At 35.3% G+C, this 21,576-nt stretch overlaps 1 protein-coding gene across 2 annotated transcripts in view; it reads right to left on the bottom strand.

The window, feature by feature from the left end:
• Nucleotides 1–21,576, bottom strand: part of GBE1 (1,4-alpha-glucan branching enzyme 1) — a 246,815-nt gene that overhangs the window by 119,076 nt on the left and 106,163 nt on the right. For both annotated transcript variants that reach the window (XM_046648014.1, XM_046648015.1), the window contains 4 exons: nucleotides 9,967–10,092; nucleotides 9,003–9,138; nucleotides 6,632–6,722; nucleotides 3,041–3,250 (listed from right to left, as the gene is read on the bottom strand). In XM_046648014.1, coding sequence (XP_046503970.1) covers nucleotides 3,041–3,250; nucleotides 6,632–6,722; nucleotides 9,003–9,138; nucleotides 9,967–10,092 — 563 coding nt within the window. The remainder of the gene's footprint in view (nucleotides 1–3,040; nucleotides 3,251–6,631; nucleotides 6,723–9,002; nucleotides 9,139–9,966; nucleotides 10,093–21,576) is intronic.

Raw genomic sequence — 21,576 nt, 5'->3', positions numbered from 1 at the left:
TGGTCAAAACTTATCAGATGTGGAAATTTTAAAACATAGCCCTAAAATTCTTTAAAGCTCCTACCATTGAACGAAGACGTCCATGTCCCCTGTCCCTGGAATCTGTAACTGTTTGACCAATAGTTTACAGCAGAAATAATGCTGTGTCAGTTTCCAGACCCAGACCATAAGAAATGGCAGCCTGCACGCCCTGTTATTTGGAACTGTCACTTTTGTAAGAAGGCCCAAGCAGCCTGTGGAGCGGCCTACAAGTTGAGGAACTGAGGCCCTTTGGCCCACCTGACAGCCAGCCCCAACTGTCAGTCATGGGAGCAAAGCATCCTGAAAGTGGATGCTCCACCCACTTCAGCTGACAGCACGTGAAGAAGAGATTAGCTGTCCCTGATGACCTATGCCCAAATTGCAGATCTGGGAGAAAAATAAACAACTGCTATTGTCTAAAGTCACTAAATTTTGAGCTCGTGTGTTAAGCAGCAATGCCCAAAAGAGCAGAGTAGGACTTTAATCATGAATGCTGATTATAAAAATGGCTTTAGCATTGCACCAAAGCAATGTTATGTTACATATGCTACAACTAATCAGAATAGAAGGAAGAAAATGTAAAAGAAAAAGCCTGATAAATTTCATCAGGCTATGATAAATTTTGTTAATAAAGTTTTTAATAAATGGCACATACTACTGAGAAAATAATTCAGAGTCCTAGAATCTTTAATATTTTACATAAAAACCTAAGTATTAAAGAATTATTTGTTTAAATTTGGAGATTTAAATTTTTTAATTTGGCTTTGTAGGATTTTATCTATATCATTTAATGTCATAACTAGTAGTAGAAGCCTATATAGAAAATACTAATACAATAAAAATTGGAAAATTTAGATACTGTCAAATAGAATGACATACAGAATAATACAAATACAATTTTTTTTTAAGATTTTTGTTTTTCCTTTTTCTCCCAAAGCCCCCCAGTACATAGTTCTGTATTTTTAGTTGGGGGTCCCTCTAGTTGTGGCATGTGGGACGCTGCCTCAGCATGGCTCGATGAGCAATGCCATGTCTGTGCCCAGGATTTGAACTGGCGAAACCCTAGCCGCCGAAGCAGAGCATGCGAACTTAACCACTTGGCCATGGGGCCAGGCCCCCAAATACTTTTTTAATGAAACTAAATTTACAGAGAACTAAGCCTATATGACATAATACAGCCAAAAAAATTGTCATAATAAAAATAATAATAAGCTAAAACCATACTGTACATTATTTACCAAAAGTAAGCACCTGAGAAAGATTATTTCAATAACAAAAGAAATCAAGTAGTAAATAAAAATGTTAACTATGTCTTAATTTCTGTAATAGAAATGATTTTTAAAACAATTATGTGTAATCCCTTTTCTTTAGAAAATTGGACAAATTTAAATGGACTTTGAGAGCTCAAGATACAGAAAAACACACTATAATAGATATTTTAATAAAATAATTTTTTTATAACATAAAAATCCACCTACTTAATGTATTTCTTTTTAAGAAACAGTTCTACAGAAGAATTGCTTCATAACATAAAAATTCAACCATTTAATGTATTTTTTTCACAAGGAACAGTTCTATAGAAGTCAACTCTTATTCATTCAAATATGAATCAGAGAGTACAATTAATTGTATTTCTTGTCCACAATCTACTTTTATAAAATTTACTCAATAATGTAACTAGTGGATTATATCACGGAATTAGTACGGGTCCAGTCCTTTTTACTTGTTATAAATCCATGGTATAAAAAGCAATGTTCCAAGAGGTGACACAAATACAAAATACCTTCACAGAGGGAATTGCATTAGCCCAAAACTCTGCCTCCTCTGATAATCAAAAGCCTGAGAACCGGAATGATTAATCGATTTGCACGGGAGTGAAACCAGGCTGGAACCCTGCCACCCACTCCCACCTCTTGCGTCTTTTCTCATATATTATGCTGCTTCATCTGGCATGAGCAATTCCTATATGGCTATGAAATACAAAATAATGTATGATAGCAAGAAAAGAGTGAAGAAAAACAATTTTCTCCATATAAAAGTCATCTAATTTACGTTGAAAAATTAGAATTCCTCATTTTATCAAAGTATTCGCTGAAGCATTTTTCTCTACTGCTCGTTTTCCAGGTATGTGTGTGTTAATGTACAATGCAATATCCAAAAGAAAATTCGCTAAATTCTTTCAAAAATATGTATTATAAAAATTAGTTATACATTACTTGCCACTCTGCTACTTTTAAAATGCCTGATGACATATTTTCACTTATGATAAATAATGGATACAAGTTTATAGTACTTTTGATTTTTTAGGACATTTTTGCCATATTATGCTATTTAGATTTAATCACTTAAACATCCTTCTAGTTACATAGAAAAGAAGTCAGAGATGTGTTTAATCTTAACAAACTGCTTCAACAGCAGGCCTTAGTTTACTCATCTGTAAGATGGTCATAACTTACCACGTGTATGTAGAGTTACTGTGCAGAATAAATAAAATAAAATATGTAGCTAATATATCTAAAACACTTGGCACCAGAGCTGACATATTACATACCAACAAATGTTAATTGTTATTATAGTTATAATAATTTAGCTTCAGTAAAAAACATGATAATATTATTAAGATAGCAAAACATAAAGTATGATTTCGAAAAAAGGCCTACTTAAAAGAATGTATATTTTTCTATTAAAAGGAGATTTGCTATCACTAATTCAACCTGATAAAGTGGTCTTTTACATATTAAAAACTTATTCATATTAATCCTCCTAAATGGCAATATAACCAATATATTTTAAATGGCTTAAGATTTGTAAAACTGAAATTTAATGCAACTCACCATGAAAACATGTGCTATACAAAACAAGGTAAATTCTGTAAGTAAGTTAAACATGCCTCATAAAATTTTTAAAAATCAAATTAAGAAATTAAATGCCCGTGAGAAAGTACACATACAATGAATTTAGTAAAATTCCTTGAGATTTTTTTAAATAAAGAAGACATTTGCACGTTACGTGTACCTACCTGGAGTAGATAAACAATCGACTATCCCAAAGATCATGAGTCCCTCTAGGTCCAGAATGAAAATAACAGGAGTCTGTCCCATCAAACATATTCAATCCATCTTCTGAATTTTTGGAGGCATGGCTGTGCACTACATCTAAGAGGACTGTAATACCCATTGAGTGAGCGGTGTCAACCAATTCTTTTAGCTCTTCAGGTGTTCCGTAACGGCTAACGGTAAAGAACACAGGAAAACCGAGATCACGTCACAGTTAGAGCAAACAAGACAACCATTCACTGTGTGTCAATTGTTTCACCAGCCCAGTACTAGATATACTAAATTTGTAAATGTGGTATGACGTAATTCTTAGATACAAGTCAAAGTTGCTTAACATTTGTTATTAGGCAAATTTAAAAGCATTCAATAAAAAAAAAACCAATAATTTAAATTTAGCTATTAAATGTAGATTCACATCCCAACAAAAATTCACATTTTGAGTAGTTAGACAGTAAAACTCTGTTCCTCTACACTCAGAGCTCCTGATTTCCATCTCCAAACCTGGCTACTCTGGGGAGCATGGTCATTCCTGTTCACACACCTGGCCATCCCTTCGAGTGTGTATGGTTGGGGGTGGAAGGCTCTTAAAAGCATTTCTCTGAATGACCTTGGTGCCTTGATTGAGGCAATCCCTCCTGCACTTACTTATTCTCAAACTAGAACGCCCTCAGGTATGAGAAGGCCAAGATAATATGCCATGTCTGTCACCAAGCAGAAAAGATGGGTAGCTCACATGCACATGGGTCTGTGTTAAAAGCAGTTTTCTAGTCTGCATGAAACAGAAAACAAAAATCACTCTGAAGAGGAAGGCCTTTCTTAACCCATGTAATAGCTCGATATTACAGTCTTCCACAACTTTCCCTTTGAAATAAATAATCACTCTTGTGATAGTCTGTTTTCTCTCTGCCTCACTAAACCATATGCTCCTTGAGGGCAGGGGATGTGACTGTCTTCCTTCCCATCATATTGTATGATGTTTAGTGTAGAACAGGTCTCCTGATAGCCAACTCCATTGGGCAGCAAGAGCTATCTTTAAAAAATAGAAATACGATCACGTCATCCTCTACCTAAAATCATACTTGCACTCCCATTGTCCTTAGGATAAAGACCACTGCCCTTATCACCTACTGCACTGCCTAATCTGGCTCCTTGCAATAACTTTAGACTTATCCTATGACCCTCGACCCCTTCCTCTCCTTATCCCAGCCACCTAGACTTTTCCACTCATTGAACAGTAAGTTCAATGAATGAACAGCCCTAAAGTTTCAATCATTCATTCGTTTGTTCAACAAATACTTAAGCTATCTACCACGTGTCATGGAATTTTCTGTGCTCTGGGGATTCGGCATTGAGCAAAATAAATATCACTGCCCTATAGAGTTGACATTTTAGTTGGGAGACAACAAATAAGCAAAATACGTGGAATGTCAGATAGCAATAACTTCTCCAAAGCAAAATGAAGCAAAGCCACTGGGGGGAAGGGCAAGTTTGCTGTTTTAAATAAGGTCATCAGTGAAAGTGTCATGAATAAGCAATATTTGAGTGAAGACCTGAAAGAATTAGGGAGCAAGGTACGCAAATACCTAAAGGGAAGAATGATCAGAGAGATGGGGCACTGGAGACAGAAATGAGCTAGAAGCACTGGAGAATAGCAAATAGGCTGGTGTGGCTAGAGAGGAATGATGAGGAAAGAGATGAGCCCAGAGAGTCAGCCAAGACCTTGATCACATGAGGTCTTATGGACCAATATAAGGCCTTTAGCTTTTATTCTGAAAGAGACAGGGAATCATTAGAAGGTTCTGAGCAAGAGAGTAACACGATCTGACTTTTATTATAAAATGGTTCCTCTGGCCACTGTGCAGAAAGTTGTCCACATGTATGAAGGGAAAGAAGGCTAGAGAAACGGTATGAGGATAAGAGAAAACAGAGTGACCAATTAATAATCCATGTAAGAGATAATGGAAACCTAAAACAGGGTGGGAGCAGTTGAAGTAGCAGGTTTGGGTTACATTTTGAAGTTACAGGTGGCTAGGTTTTATGACAGCTAGAGTGCAGGGAGGGACAGAAAGGGAAGAATCAAGTATAATGCAAAGATGTTTGGCTTGAACAACTGGAAGATGAAGATGTCCTTTATTGAATTAGGGAAGATGCAGGACGAGGAGGCCGGAAGAGAAGATCAGGAATCTCATTTGTTAAAGTATGAGTTTAGTATGAAATATGTTAAGTATGAGATACGTATTTGATATCCCAATGTCAAACACATACTGTTTGAAATTTACAACAGAGAAGAGGACTAGAGAGTTAAATTTGGGAGTTGGCATATAAAGTCTATTTAAGCCATAGGAATAGACGAGAATTGATGAGATCCCCAAGGTACTTCACATGGATACAGAAGAGAATGGAACCAAGAGCTGAGCATTTGGAGATCCAATCGTTAGTGGTCAGAAAGGGCAAAAAAATAAAGAAGAAGCAACAAGAGAAGTGGGAAAAATAACAGGAGGGTATAATATTCTGAAATCTGAGGAAATAAAAAAGTTCCAAGAAGGTGGGAGTAACCAATTGTGCCAAATGCTGACAGTCAAGTAAACTAATAACCGACCATTGGACTTGACGATGTGAAGGTCATGATTTCACAATTTCAGTGAAGAGGTAGACAGATGACTTGGAATGAGTTCAAGAAAGAACAGAAGTGAAGGAATGAGTGACAGTAAGTACAGATAACTTATTCAAAGAGAACTAGTATAAATAAAAACAGGTAAATGGGTCAATGTTTTTTCCCCAACATCTGGAGTGCGATGCACCTACTCCCACTTCACTCCTGCCCCCAGTTAACTTCTCACCATGTTCTAGATCGAGTTATAACATCATTTCAAATCTTAATCTAAACTGATCAGACCTCTGATTCTATACTACTACAGTACCCTGTCATTTTCTTCGTAGCTTTTATTACAGGTAGAAATCATAATATGTATGATTATTGGATTAATGTCTATATGCCACCACAGTGTAAGCTGCATGAGGTGGAGACAGTATTGAACTTGTTCAGCTTGATGTCATTCAGCTCAGTACTTCCTCAAATGCATAGCACCCCTTCGTGTATTTCTTCCCAGAGAGCCATATTCCTTGTATTTCAACATGGAAGAAGGACAGTCCTTCTGTGGGTAGTATATGTCCTACCAAGGGCTTCCTCAGTCACCTTCCTACATGAGTCAACGTCTTTCAACAAAAGGCTGTGAGCTCTGGCAACAATGGCTTCCATAAGACATGATTCTCTCACTAAAGCTTGGGCCTCCAGGTGCAAGACAATTTCAGCAGGTAATTGCATATTCTTTATTAGAAATCATTTCAAGAAAAGCAACATTAAATCAGGGCCAATCTTTCAGGCTAGATGGAAAGAAAGTCTATGATCTTAGGAAGAGAAAATGTTCAGCTTCTGTTAACTCTGTTAACCCTAAAATAAGTTACAGAACAACATCATATAAAATGTAAAAATTAGTTTTATTTTTTTATTTTTTGTTCAGATAAGAATGGATATAATGAGTCTTTCATTTTACCTTGACGCTGCAAAAAAGCTTGTGATCTGGTAACCAAAACTGGCGTAGTAAGCGTGCTCCATGATTGCCATCATCTGAATGCAGTTGTATCCTATACAAGCAAAGGTCAAGCAGAGATTAAAGCCACATTAAAAAGAAAAAAGTAATAAAAAAAAATATAATACAGCATCCTCATTCTAAAGACATTAAATTTTACATAAAATCATTTACATGTAAATGATTTGATCATTTTTAAAAGTTCTACTACTTTACCATCTTTTGCCTGTCTGACCTTCTAACACAAAATTGGACAGTTAGTTCTTGAGGGTTACACTCTAACAAGCTATTTGAAATGTCTTCATTTTAACAAGTAATAAATGATATGCAAATATACATTTAATTTGGATTTAGAATATTAAAGATGGCAATGTGCATCTTCTGAACTTCAGTTGCACTTGTAATATTCATGCTGAGGATTATGAACGCTAAATAAAAGTAACTGATTGCATGCCGTATTCTTTCTATCTTACATTTTCCCTGTATTTCAGTGATTGCTGCCATATAGCAGAGACACGCCAGCAAACCCTTCTTCCACAGGGCGGCTTCCACGGAGCGGCATTGAGTCTCCCACTTTCCACTATTTCTTGGACCTATAGAATTACTCAAGTTGCAGGTGTGCACAGAAGTGCAAGCGCGCACGCGCACACACAATCTCTCCTTTCTCGGTCCGAAAATGTTTTGCTCTAACACTAAATGAAGAGACTCAAAAACGTAGGTATTGTATTTTTAAAAGTCCCTAACACTTAAAAGTATTTACTAAAGTATTTTTAACATAAGCAAATAATCAGGGAAGAAGAAACTTTTGGTCTCTAAAAAAAAAAAAAGGAACTAAAAATGTCAGGTTTTCTTCTTCAATGTACAATTTGGTAAAATTTCCAAATATGATTTGATTGCTTTGAAAGTCACATTTCCGTAACATACATGGAAAATATTCTTATTCTGTTCTCAAAGTCCAATTCATGTCAATATAGCTTCTCGTGCACGTATCTCAGCACATAATTAACATTGGAACAAATACAAATTCACATTCAGAATTAGGGATTTGTAAATTTAAAGGATAATATAAACTTCATGGTTCACAATCTGCTGAAAAGTTATTATTGCTGGCTTTTTTATTGTAAAAACAAAAAGATCAAATTAACTCTATCAGGCCTGATAGTGGTACCAGATAACTGCTCAGATAACATAAATCAATTATATACTTCATAACAAAATATAGTTTGTAGTTTATTTCCCTATTATGCAATAAATATTATTCTTATGATCAAGCACCAATATATAGCTTTTATTATTAATTTTATGGCATTAATCATTCTGGATTGCTTGATGTTCAGAGTACTGGCTGAGACAATTCACACACAAAGAGGAAGGAGAACCTTATTCTTCTGAACCTTGTGCAAGAACTTGGTCATAAACCATTTACTACATTACAAAAAGACAAAACATCTCAAATACAATAATTTTAATATAATTTCTATTAAATATAATTAACATTAAATTCTCCACACAGTTATTTAAGTTTGGTTTCTGGAACTTGATCCCATCATCACAGATCATTAGGATCCATATATAACTGGAAACTTTAACCATGAGTTGCAAACCTTTCCTCTAGCCAAAATTTAGACTGCCTACTAGAGCAGAATAATCACATGTTCTTTATCCTCCTGCCTAGCCATTGGAGCAGGTGCTAAGATGCTGTGAAATGATAAAAAAGCATTACCTATAAAAAGAAAAATGCCAGATTTAAAGCATACTAGATCAAAAATTCAGCAGTACTCTATTCACTCACCTGGTTGCACCTAAGAAGACAAGGTTTGTGTCATTTCACTCCAATATACAAATACCTAGAACAATGTGTCTCACATAGGGGATGCACCATAGATATTTGTCAAATAAGTCATCCAGACAAGAGCCACAGATACAATGACTCTGATACAAACTGAGTTCCAGTCACCTTACGAAAGTAAGATTTTTTTCCCTAACAGACTAAAATGAACAGGCTATAATCAACGACCACTCAACTTGATAAAAGTTCCCTCCTGGAGAAAAGTAATTACGCTTACATATTTATCTACAATTTTTCAAGCCATCAGTTCACATTACTTAAAACTGAAATTGGAATAATATCTTGAATTCTTTTGCTCTATCTTATTCCGTTTCTCTTTTCTATGCTATCACTATTACAGGGCAATCTGAGAGGCCTAAAATAAAATGCATTTCTATTACATATTTAATCACTTAGCACAAAAAAAGAGACACTTGTAATTAGCTTTTCTAATAAGAGAACAGATTCATTAAGATTTTAGCTGAATAAAAATCAGTTATTCCTTACCAAGGCCTTTGATTCTTGGTAGTACGTTGCATGTAAAGTGTTTATAAGAAGCTATTTTTCCTTCATGGGAAGAAATTCCCACATGAGATTCATAAATTCTTAGACTTCTTGGCTTCTTTGGTCTGGAATGCTTAAACTACAGAAGATAAAATTACATATAGAATGAGACCAGAAAGCAGGTGTGACACCAGTTGATCAAGCATGTTAAATGACATGGTAAATCAACTCAGTCAAATACTTGAGAACTATTTTTGCATATAAAAGGCACTGGCTATATCCATTAAATTTTCTTTTGGAAAAAAAATCCTTTTTAGGATCACGTTAATGAACCTATTTTAAAAGAGTAATCATGTAATGGCTTATGCCTTATCATTGAGTGAAGATATATTTTGAGCCTAAGCCTTAGAGAAAACATAAGAGCTGTGAAATGCATACATAATTATTAAATGCAAAGCATTTATCAACAACTCCAATAACTTAAAGGACAGAAAAGTGAGTTCAAAGACACCTATAACTCTTGTCAATAAGACAGGCTTAGAAATTACCCTAATTAATACAGTCATGGGATGTCTTTGCTATTCCTTGTTCCTAAGGAGACTGATCCTGCTTCAAACCCATGACAGTGAGAAATATACATGACTGAAGAGTCTGATGAATCAGAAATTACAGTTAAAGTTAAAAAAAAATTATTAGCCCTTAAAGTCAGTCTGTAGAAATTGAGTTTTCTTTCCCCCCTCAACCTCAGAAACACATAAAAAAACAAAAACTCACTTCTGTATTTTATTGGCTACAGGTGACAGACTATAATATATGTATGTACAGCATAATGGGTGCACTATAATGTAAAATATTAAACTAGTGGTGAAGAGAGAAATTGATCATTACTATAAAAGTTATAAAAGTAAAAATTAATTTTCCTAGAAATATTGGAACAAGCATTTATTTAAAGATTTGTTGTTCTCACTTTATATGGCTGTTCTGGATCCCAGTGTATCCAATCATAATTCACATTACCACTTTCACGAACCACATACTTCGCCCACGGTGAAATACGATACAAGATCTCTCCACTTTTACTCCTAATAACTACCTAAAAAGAGAGTGAGATGTTATTGCTTTAAAATACTTTCAGAACTCTAAGATAATGCATAACAGTTTGTGAGCACTGCTGCAAGTCAGAAAAGGAGGAATGATCTCAAGAACCTGAACTACCATGCAGATGGGTGACCTTAAAGATGTTTCAATTCCACGACACTGTATTCCGAGTATGGTTTACCATATAAAACCAAAAAAAAACCCATTCCTATATTTGCCAAAAGTATCACTATTGTTATCAGTAATAAAAAATAACAATAAAAACGCAAACACACTTTTGACTGAATCCACCCTTGCAGACTTAGTACTACTTTGAATTGATCAGCATGGTTAGATAAAGTGAGCTCCATCCATGGGGCTTCCGAGTGATTGAAACTACAGCATTTTTCAAAGTTTTTATTTTTCAATAAAACAATGTAAAAGTAGGTAGAGTATGACCAAAAGTGTTCAGATTAGGAGCTACGGTATGCTCTCAGGATTGAGAGAGAACATACTCTTTAGTCTCCTTTAATAGAGAAAACCTCAAGTATGCATAATTCTTGGTATTTAAATATTGGTCTAGCACTTTATAGTTTAGAAGACTTTGATAGTCACATCTCACTTGATTTCACAGAATCTTTATAACCCAAATGTTAAGTGAGATTAAGTGAGTTGCCAAAAGTCCCAAAGACACCAAGCAGCAGAGCCAAAAGCTGAACACAGAGCTTCTGACACTCACTTCCTTGCTCTTAAATGGCAACCACAGCGCTTCCTTCAGATACCAAAAAAGAATAAATCATGACTTATAACAGAAGGGGCAGGTGAGGGGTGAAAACAAACATCTAACTTATATGAACTCAGTTCTTTCTCCTTCATCATGCCTCCCATTTACTGAAGCCAATCATAGCGATGTGTTGCTACTATTCAAGTAATTATCACAAAAACATGAATGAATAGGATCAATCCCACTTCAGGAGTATTTTATCCCAAAAGATATGTCCCTTAAGCCACATGAATTTCTAGTATAATATACAATAGAGATACGTTTGAGAGAAGGTCCTTTTGCTCTCTCATCAACCCAGAACAGATTATGGTAAAATAAAATGCTAGAAATCAGTTTTCAATGAATAGCTAATTCATTGAAATCACTCTGCCTAATCCACCCACATCTTTTCCCTCTTTTGCAAATGGTTCTACAGCTCCTCCAAAGGACGAATATGAACCAATCATTATTTTTGCAGGTATCTGTTGGCAGAGAGAATATTTGAAACTTTAAGAACGTAAAGAATCTCATGCTGAATATAGTTTCCACATTCTCTGGAACACTGTGTATCCTGCTATGCACATGAATGTCTGCAGAGACTACTGAGAGATGGGTGTGAGAAGGAACAGTCCCTCCATGGGTCTCTCACACACCTATATATTCTGCTGGGTGAGTATACCGAGAATACAAGGCCCTGACTGTCACTGGCGGGCCTTCCTCAGGGTTGTGTTTGTAGCAAGAAACCCTGAGGAATGAGATGATGTCTCCCTTGAAGACACAAAACAGGCTTGCTTACTGCGTGCTATAAAAGAATAGGTTCCCCAAGATGAATAGTCCTTAGCTATGATGCAAACCAACTGTGTGAGTAGCATCTATCTGGACCACATAGTGTCATGGGACTTGGAAGACGAGAGGAGCCAATGCAAACATGATGCTCATACTGCTTACTATGCTGTCAGTAATAAAATCATTTGTCTCTGACTCAGGAGTCCCATGTTTTCTGCCAGAATGCAAGAAACAGTAACAAGTTAATTTATAAGCTTGTACATAGGGTAAACCCAAAGTGCAGTCATTCACTGAATGACTCCAATATTTTGTTTCCCAAAGTTCTGTTTCTTGCTTCCCAACAGTCATTTCTATTAGTGCTGCTTCTTGGGGTGGAAACTTAAATTACCCAATTCCTTCCTTCTTTCTTAGTAACAGATTATAGCCTGGGTTCCCGCATGATAAGTAAAACAAAGCTTCCCGCCAAGTCTGGAATACTTATCTGTGATCATTACATAAAAGGCAAAGAAATTTTTCTGTTCTTTAGACCCCTGAATTTTGGAGGTCCTTTTGTTACAGCAGTTTAGACTTTCCTAAACAAATGCACTTGCCTGGGGGAGCCACCTCACCTCACTTTGGACTTCCTGTTCCTAAATTGTTGTGGTAACCAGCTGAGAGTATTATAACAAATCTAAAGAAATCTAACTTGAGAGACATTTCAGTGGGTAAGGAATATAATCTTTCTTGACTAAACCTTGCTCACAAAACATTTTTGAGGGGTTCGGGGGAGAAAAGGCTACTTTTTAGATTTTTTCTCTTGAGTTCAGATTCAGAGGAAAGATTTTTTTAGATGATGAGCTAAGATTTTATACCATTTAACTTACAACCTCAAAAAAGCACATGATATATAGCAAACTGACAAGAGCGAGCCAGCTTGATTGATCTTTCAATGAGAATAAGTCTAATAGCTGATGGGTAGAAGAGTTCACATGACACTACCAAATAAAAAGACTTTTACACTGCTAGCATGCATATAAAATGGTATAAAAGTTCCAAACAGCAATTTGGCAATATACATCAAAAATTCAAAATAAGTTATTCTCAATGACTCAACAATTCTAATTACGGAAGTTTGCCCTGTGGAAATAATCAGACATGTGTCCAAAGAACTATATCCTTGTCTATTAATTTTAGTGTTACTTTTAATAGCAAAAAGTGAAGGAATAATGCACAATTGTTAAAAATTATACTATTGAATTATATTGAAGGCAGCAAGAAAATTCGTCCAAGTTATAAAGCTGTGTTACACAAGTTACATGCCGTGTGTATCTTAAATATATTGGCACAGTGTTAAAAAAAATTTTGAAAATACATCAAATCATTCAAAAGAATATATTAATGAAAATAATACCACAATGAATTTTTTTAGAATGTAAATAAGACACTTTGTAAAACTGTAACATTTTGCAACATTATAAAAAAATGTATCAGGCTCCTTTAATGAGCCAAATTAACCCTTTGGCTTTGGGGAGGTTACCATCAAAGGACATTTTTAGGGGCCAGACCCGTGGCCAAGTGGTTAAATTCGTGCACTCCGCTTCAGTGGCTCAGGGTTCACTGGGTCAGATCCCGGGTAGGGACCTACACACTGCTCATCAAGCCATGCTGTGGCAGAGCCCACATGGAGGAACTAGAATGACTTGCAATAAGGATATACAACTATGTACTGGGGCTTTGGGGAGGGGAAAAAAACATATTTTTAGATTAAATAGGGAAGTGAATAAAAGAAACTCGTACTTGTGCAAAAGTCAAATTGACTTAATGAACTGTATGAAGTCAAATTTTATTGAGAAAATGACATTTAGAACTCAAATATACAATGTAAGAAAGAATTTAGTAAAATAGTGAAGACGTAAAAAAACTTTGTGTATTCATTCTAGGAATCATTTGAAATGCTTCTTGCCAAAGAATACTGTTCCTATGGACTGGAAAATTACTGAGATAAGATGCTCCTCAGGCGGCCAACAATTGTATATAAAAACAGTGGCTGTGTTCAGCTGGTTAGCAGTGTTAGCATACTCTGAAAACCAGTATTGAACACAACACTGGGCTTCATGAGTGAATGTGTAATAGACCAAGAGAAAAGGCACAGGTACTAAATAATATAATTCAATTTGCCCAGATTATACTTCCAAAATCACAACTGTGTGCTATGAGACGAACCTTTTCCTTAAAAAAAATGCTTAAAGAGGGATGTAAAAAAAAAAAGATATTGAGGGGCCAGCCCTGTGGCAGAGTGGTTGAAGTTCCACGTGCCCTGCTTCAGTGGCCCAGGTTTGCGAGTTCGGATCCTGGGTGTGGACCTACCACACTCATCAGCCATGCTGTAGAGGTATGTCACGTACAAAAAATAGGGGAAGATTGGCACAGATGTTAACTCAGCGCTAATCTTCCTCAAGTGAAAAAAAAAAGAAGAGGAAGATTGGCCACAGATGTTAGCTCAGCATGAATCTTCCTCACCAAAAAAAAAAAAAAAAAAATCAAGATACTGATCAAAATAACTATTGTATGGGGCACAGGTCAAAATAAATAACCAAATAAAGTCATTTGTAATTTATAATATCTACTGTAACTAACATATATTCAAATATATAAATATATAATAAATATAAAATATATAAACACTAGATATGCCATACCATACTAGTGTACAATGTTGAATACCAATATTCTACGTGTGTGTTTAAATGTGATTAAAATATCCATGTGTATGTGTAGAGAGAGAGAAACATACACATACATTCAAAACATATTGTAATCTATTCTTAAGCAATTTTTAAAATGTTTTATATATTTGAAATATATTTGACATATAACTGTAAGTTTAACACACTGATATATTGTAATATGATTTAAGTAATTTTTAGAAGTGGGTGGGATCAAAATAAAGAAGAGAAATTGTTAGAAAAAGTAATCAAAAGTTCACAGTTAAGTAGGAAAATAAGCAATATCTGAGAGGGGAATCTGGTGATTCTACCAATGACCAGAATCCTGAAGAAATAAATGTGTTTTTAAAATTTACAAATAACGTAGTATAAACAATACTTTAAAATGTATAGATCTAATTACTAAAACTTTAAGATAGCTTAATATAATTTAATCTCATTCATAATTTAATCTCACTTTAATTCAACTCAAATTTTACTACAAATCTTTATCTTTAAAAAAAGCAGAAAAGAAGGGAAATGAGTCTAAATTTTATTCATAGGTTTTGTTTGTTTGTTATTTCTACTAGGCCAATTTTAAGATTCTGTGAGAGTATATAAGAAAGACTATCTTTGCCATTGTGGGAGCTGAAAACAGTCCCCCAGGAGATGCCCACACTCCTACTCTCTACAATCTGTGAATGATACTCTATATGGCAAAAAATGAGTCTTTGCAAATGTAATCAAAGAAAGAATCTTAGAGGGGAGAGACTAACCAGATTATCCAGGAGGGCATCATGTACATGCCTAGAAGAGGGACGCAGGGGAGCCTTCACACACAGACAGAGGAGGAAAAAGGAACGTGACCAAGGAGGCGGAGACTGCAGTCACGAAGACACTCCCATGTAATTATTTTCAGAGACTGAACAAAAAGAATCATTCTCCACGTGATGCAAATAAAAGCTCTAAATTTACGATAAGGAAAAGCTAAGGGGCTATTTTTTTCTACCTAATACCTGATATACCTGCTTCATTAAACAGAGATGTGACTATTTAAATAAACAGATAATCAGTTGGCAAAAAATAATAATGCGTATTGAATAAATTGCATTCTGAATTTTCTAATTAGCAATATCAGAAATACTGTCCAATATTAAAAGGTATTTCATTATGAACTTTGAGTTTATATGTCAATTAATGAGGGAAGAAAACCAAGACACCCATAAAAGCATCGAGGCAGTTTTCTGATAATAGTAAGGCCCTGACATGCAAATTACCACTTGTGGATGCACTCTTATAAAACTACATATAACTGATTGGTAAAACTATATAAATTATGGTTACATATGGGCTATAATTGACATACCATTGTTTATATATTGAGCCTGCTATAAGTAACAAATAAACATAACTCTATTATTTGAATTTTTTAAAATTTTCTGTTAATTTTACCTGGATACTGAAGTTCATACATTTTAGAGATCTCCATCTTTGTTTCACAATTTAGTTCATAATTTTCAGTTAACCAAACAACCTTACACAAGTCATGGGCATATAAAATCATCAAAAATTATCACAACTTTGTGATGTACTTTCTGTCTACCACGTTCAGGGATTGAGAGAGGCGGAGAAGAGATGAAATGATTAGATTAAGCCCCTTTAGCTCTTATGTTTCACAGTCCTGGACACTATACAAAAGAAAAGGCGATACCCTTCTTAGCAGTTTAGCTGAGAACAGATAGAAAGCAGCTGAACTTCAAAAGTAATAACCTAGTGATGATTTTTCATTGGCTCCCAGTATTTTAGCTTTGTGTGGGATTTCTTATTTTAAAACATGCCATCACAATTCAGTTTTTTTTCCTTTAATAAGAAACAAGAAACCTTTCCAAGGCTGAACCCAGTAACAACAGTTTGAATAGAAACAGTTAAAAGATTTATCTCACAAAAAGGAAGCCATTTATATATATATATATATATATATATATATATATATCCTTCCTTAAAAGAAAACATTAAGCATACTACCCTCGCAAGATAAATCTGTAATGTGACACAAACAAGTAGCAGATCTAATAATACCAAACTTTGGCATAAAGGACACTAACGTACAGAACAAAAAGAGATTATTTTTGAGGCATAATACTCATAGCTACTTTGCTCCTGATTGAACAGCAATTATAGAATTACAGAGATATAAACATACATTTCTGTGATACTTACAGAAGGGACAGAAGAAACTGCAGAATATTATCAAAAAAGAAATAAATGAAGCTCAGTAGTTGCTTCTTCTAAAAGCAGGCCCTTATTTAGAATGATTTAGAGACAGGTGCTCCTGTACCTGTAAAGAGGAGTATTACTCCAAAGGCTTCCACCCCAGGTCCCCAGTCTTCTAGTCTCGTTAAGAAGTATTACAACTATAATACTTTTTTCTGTTTCTGTCTTTTGACTAAGGCAAACCTTTAAAGAAATAAACAACTAAGCAGAACTGATAAAGTGTCTGCTTCATTTCAAGTACATTACCTGAACAAAAACCTTCTAAAGTGAGGTCACTACGAAAAGACAAAATCTGAAGGGATTATGCGAGATTTAGGAAGCAGGCATTGAAAACGATATCCCTGAGCAAGTGAGAACAACTACGCCGAAGTGAAAAGAATAGGAACAATGCTGAAAAGTCGTAATCGGGTAAAGATTGATTCGCTGTCTTAGACTAGAAAACAAATGAATTACACACGATATAAAAATATAGGTTTTAAACTTCCAAGATATTGAAAAATCAATATAGTAATAAAAGAAAAAAGCTATGGAAAGGGGAAAAAATCAGTGAGTTTTCATTACTGAAAAAGTGTGCTTCAAAGAGACTCATCCATGGGCAGCGAAGGCTAGAATTCTATTAAGTAAACAGAGTTATAATCTGGCAAAAGGCCAATGAAAACATCTAAGCAGTGTTTCAGAAGTGCTAGGATGGGGAAGCATGATCGTAAGACAAGTTAAAGCTCTCTTTAAAATATTTTATTAAGTACAATTACGAAAGGCTGTATGGTGATAAATTGAATCATTTGAGGAAAAGAGCATGATTCTGAAGCAATCACTCTAAGTGCTATTGAAACGAAGTAAAATATAAAGTGTACGGGAAAAAAGAAATAATTCAGCCGTTAGGAGAAATCTAGAGAAATTCCAGAGACTAGAAACAGAAAATACAATTCTAAAAATCATGAGATCTCTGAACATACAATTATATATTTAATACACACTGAGAATAATATCTCCCAGAATATGACTAATGACTATTAATGATGAAAAGGATTCTTCCTAATTTTTAAATATTCTTTATAAATTAAGGTCTCATTATACAGATTGCAAGACTATCACTCTTTTCTCTTCTTCCTTCCTCAAAGACACGTATTTCGCCAGGTATAGGTAGAATTAGGAGGAAGAGAGCTAGAAAGAAGTGTGTATGAACACTGACAGGGAAATAAGAAATGAGAAAGTGATGAGACTGACAGTACAATGGGAAACAGATAATGACTGCACGTGAGATGGAACTCAAGATAAGCATTTGGATGATTTCCTGTCAACTGATTTTTTTATAGCATTAATTGAAGTGACCCTTTTGATAACGGATTCAGGCACTGGAGGTGGAGACAGCGATGACGGGCAGAAGCAGTGGTAAATAGGAGATGTCACAATAGAGCAGTTTACTGTAAACCTTGCTAGTTCAGATGTATTTAAATTATTAAACATAGCTACTCCCATCTTAGGCAGACAGCTAAGGCACAGGACAGCAAATGAACTTGGATCTCCAAGTGTGACAAGCCCTCTGGAGAAGGAGGGAAATTTCTCCAACAGTGCAGTCGATAAAGCGCAGGTCAGGGAATTACTCGCCTGACTTCTGCGTGAGGCTCAGGGAACACCCACGTGCTGAGATGCAGTGGCCTACAGTTGACTGTCTCCAAAACAAAATCCGCCGAGGAGACATTTTTTTTTTTTCCAAATTAGCGCCACACTGAGTCATTTGCGGAGATTTAAGGCTAGTGGCCTATTGGAATGGGCAAAGATGAACAGACTGAGGAGTGAAAAAAAAGACTTTAAATTAAAGAGGGTTAAACATTAATGTTGACATTTAACACACATTTAACTGTGCTCCTCAATAAAAGAACTCAGCTTAAATGTAAATATTTAAATCATAAAAAAGATTATATTATATGTACTTTACCACAAGATAAAGGTTATGCCCTATAGGTGTACCTTTACTCATCATTATTTGAAGGCACGCTTGGCCAAAGTGCAAATAATTCTACTAAACATAACCAAAAATAATACCCACCTAAACAGTCACAAAATGTAATTTTCTTCTTTTTCCTGGCCCATGTTAAAAGATCAAATACTGAATAAAAGCTCTCAAAAAAAAAATGATGCCTACATATTAGAAGGAAAACAGCATGAAACGCTTTCATTAAAAAAAAATACTACTAAACAAAAATGAAAGTGTTAATTCTCTAGCATATAATCATATTTGTAATCAAGCATATTTAGAATCTACTATGCCCACGTCAAAGGGCAAAAGAATAAAAGGTTATAAAATAAGTGCAAGATATTTCACAGCCCATAGATATAAGAAAAAGAAAGTCTGCTAATACATTTAAAGTATTTCTAGAATCTATGTTCACATAAAGGGAGCAATCAGGGAACATACTTATGAACAATCTAATTTTCTAGATACCTGTGATTCACTTCTATAAGCACTAAAAGAGAAAGAAGAAAAGAATATTTTTTATAGTTATCTTTCTAAAATGTATTATACATTCCCTTGTGGCCTTGACAAAGAAAATTAAACACTTGTTGAAATTGATTTGTATACACTGAACTGTGACATGTTTGGAATATGAACATTTCCCCTCTGAATTCAGTAAAGGGAATATTAGACTTTTGTATGTGTCTGGCAGCAGGTTTCAACCCTGGATGCACAATGAGAACTATCTGAGGAAGATTTTAAAATAAAGATGCTCGATTTGTATCCAGCACCACTGCCTTTGATTCTGGTTCTGTCATCTGCAGTGTAGTGCCCTAGGAGATAAAAGCTGGACCTGAGAAAGCAAAAGACAAAGGAGCTATGGGGACCAGTGTCCCAATAATAAGATGCTAGCTTTTTATTAAAAAAATAATTATTGTGAAGGAAAGAAAACTAACACCAGAGTTACAGGGAATAATTTTCTAGAACCTTGATAATAATGAATATCTTTGCAAATGATAAAACGTATTTTGTGGGCTGGCTCCATGGCCTAGAGGTTAACTTCAGTGTGTTCCACTTGGGTGGCCTGGGTTCAGTTCCTGGGTGTGGACCTACACCACTTGTCAGTGGCCATGCTGAGGTGGCAACCCACATACAAAATAAAGGAAGATTGGCACAGATGTTAGGTCAAGGTGAACCATCCTCAGCCAAAAAAAAAAGTATTTTGCAATGAAATTTGCCTCAATCTCAAGTTTGAATTTTAGTTTATTTATTTATTTTTGTCTTTTAGTTTAGCTTTGTCATCAATGTGATGTGGCAGACCATTATACTCAGTTTTGGGTACCATATTTTGAGAAGAATTTTTTTTTTAAAGATTGTATTTTTTACTTTTTCTCCCCAAAGCCCCCCGGTACATAGTTGTATATTCTTCGTTGTGGGTCCTTCTAGTTGTGGCATGTGGGACGCTGCCTCAGCGTGGTTTGATGAGCAGTGCCATGTCCGCGCCCAGGATTCGAACCAATGAAACACTGGGCCGCCTGCAGCGGAGCGTGTGAACTTAACCACTCGGCCACGGGGCCAGCCCCTTTAGTTTATTTCTTATTCAGTAATAATTTACAATTCTCTTTAATTCTTCATAGTTTAATATTCCTACCACTTTATTATTCTCAAACAGTTACTTTGTAAATTTAATCTCACCTCAGTCACTAAAGGCATCCATACTGGCTCACAAGTTAATAATTTCTGGTCCTGAGTATCACCATGAATGGCCTCACATCATTTACTTATCAAAAGTTTCCCACTACACGTAGGAATGCCTTCATAAAAGGAATGGTGAATTTATTCAAGCTTCCAATCTTACTCTATAGTTCTAACCCATCATTTTGGAAAATTCACAATTTTTATACTACATATCACATAAATCATTCTACAAAACAATATTTATCATTGCTACTTTAAATGCCATTACTAAAATTAAATGATTTTGTTTACAATACTCTGTTCTTAGGAATTCCATTTATGATTTTTTTTTTTTAAAAGTAGTAGCAGATATTAGCTTATCAGTCAGTCAAACTATTTTCTGGCATTTTCTCCTGTAGCAGAGAGAACGGAAGGCTTAAAATCACATTTTCACACTCTTGCAGCTATGTTTCTGAATAGTGAAGGCACCCTGCAAGATCTAGAAGGAAGGAACTAGTACCTGGGGTAAAACATATGGAGATTAACCTTTTTGACGAAGAACCCTGAATGATGCTTAACCTAATAAAATGCCACTATCTCTATAGATGTGAACAGTGGAAAACTGAAAGATAATTGTCATGCCACAATTTATTACCTCACACACTCATAATTTCCATTTGTACCTCCCTGCACACATTACATACACATTCATAATCAGCTTTTTCATGAGAAATAATGACAAAAAAAAGGTGTTTTGCATGGGGGAAAATATTTTTCTTCCTGTATTTGATTTCAAAGCTCAAACTTTAAAATTCAAATTTTATAAGTAGAGTTGATACGACTATCATGCCAAAAAAAACGTTGGCAATCCCCAGGAGTCCTCAGGGGGCAAAGGGAGTAGTGGCCTGGAGGGCTATGGATAATGTGTATGTGAAGTGGGATCTGAAGCAGTATTCTTCTCACTAAAAACAAGAGGAAGATTCTCAGAGAACACACCAAGTGTGGAACATGGGATGGCACAGGGTCAAAGCACGTTTAAAAAAGAAGCCGAATAAGCAGGCTCGTATGAGGAAAAGCTGGAGGCAGAATCTGGATTGGAGGCCTAAAGACCTGAAGGAGAATGGAGCAGATTTCAAGATTAGACAAGCAAAAATAGAAAACTGCTAGATGGATCAAAAAAGCACCAGTACTATGAAGAAAAACACTATGGTAAGCCCAAACCCGGGCCTCAAAGGACGAAAAATTTCGAAAAGAATAAGAAACATCCACAAGATTAATTTCTTCAGATGTCAAAATTGCTTTTTTTTTTAAGGATTGGCACCTGGGCTAACAACTGTTGTCAATCTTTTTTTTTTTTTT

The sequence above is a fragment of the Equus quagga genome, chromosome 21 (assembly GCF_021613505.1).
Source record: "Equus quagga isolate Etosha38 chromosome 21, UCLA_HA_Equagga_1.0, whole genome shotgun sequence".
NCBI classification, from domain to species: Eukaryota; Metazoa; Chordata; class Mammalia; order Perissodactyla; family Equidae; genus Equus; species Equus quagga.
This window is presented reverse-complemented; position numbering and strand designations above follow the sequence as displayed.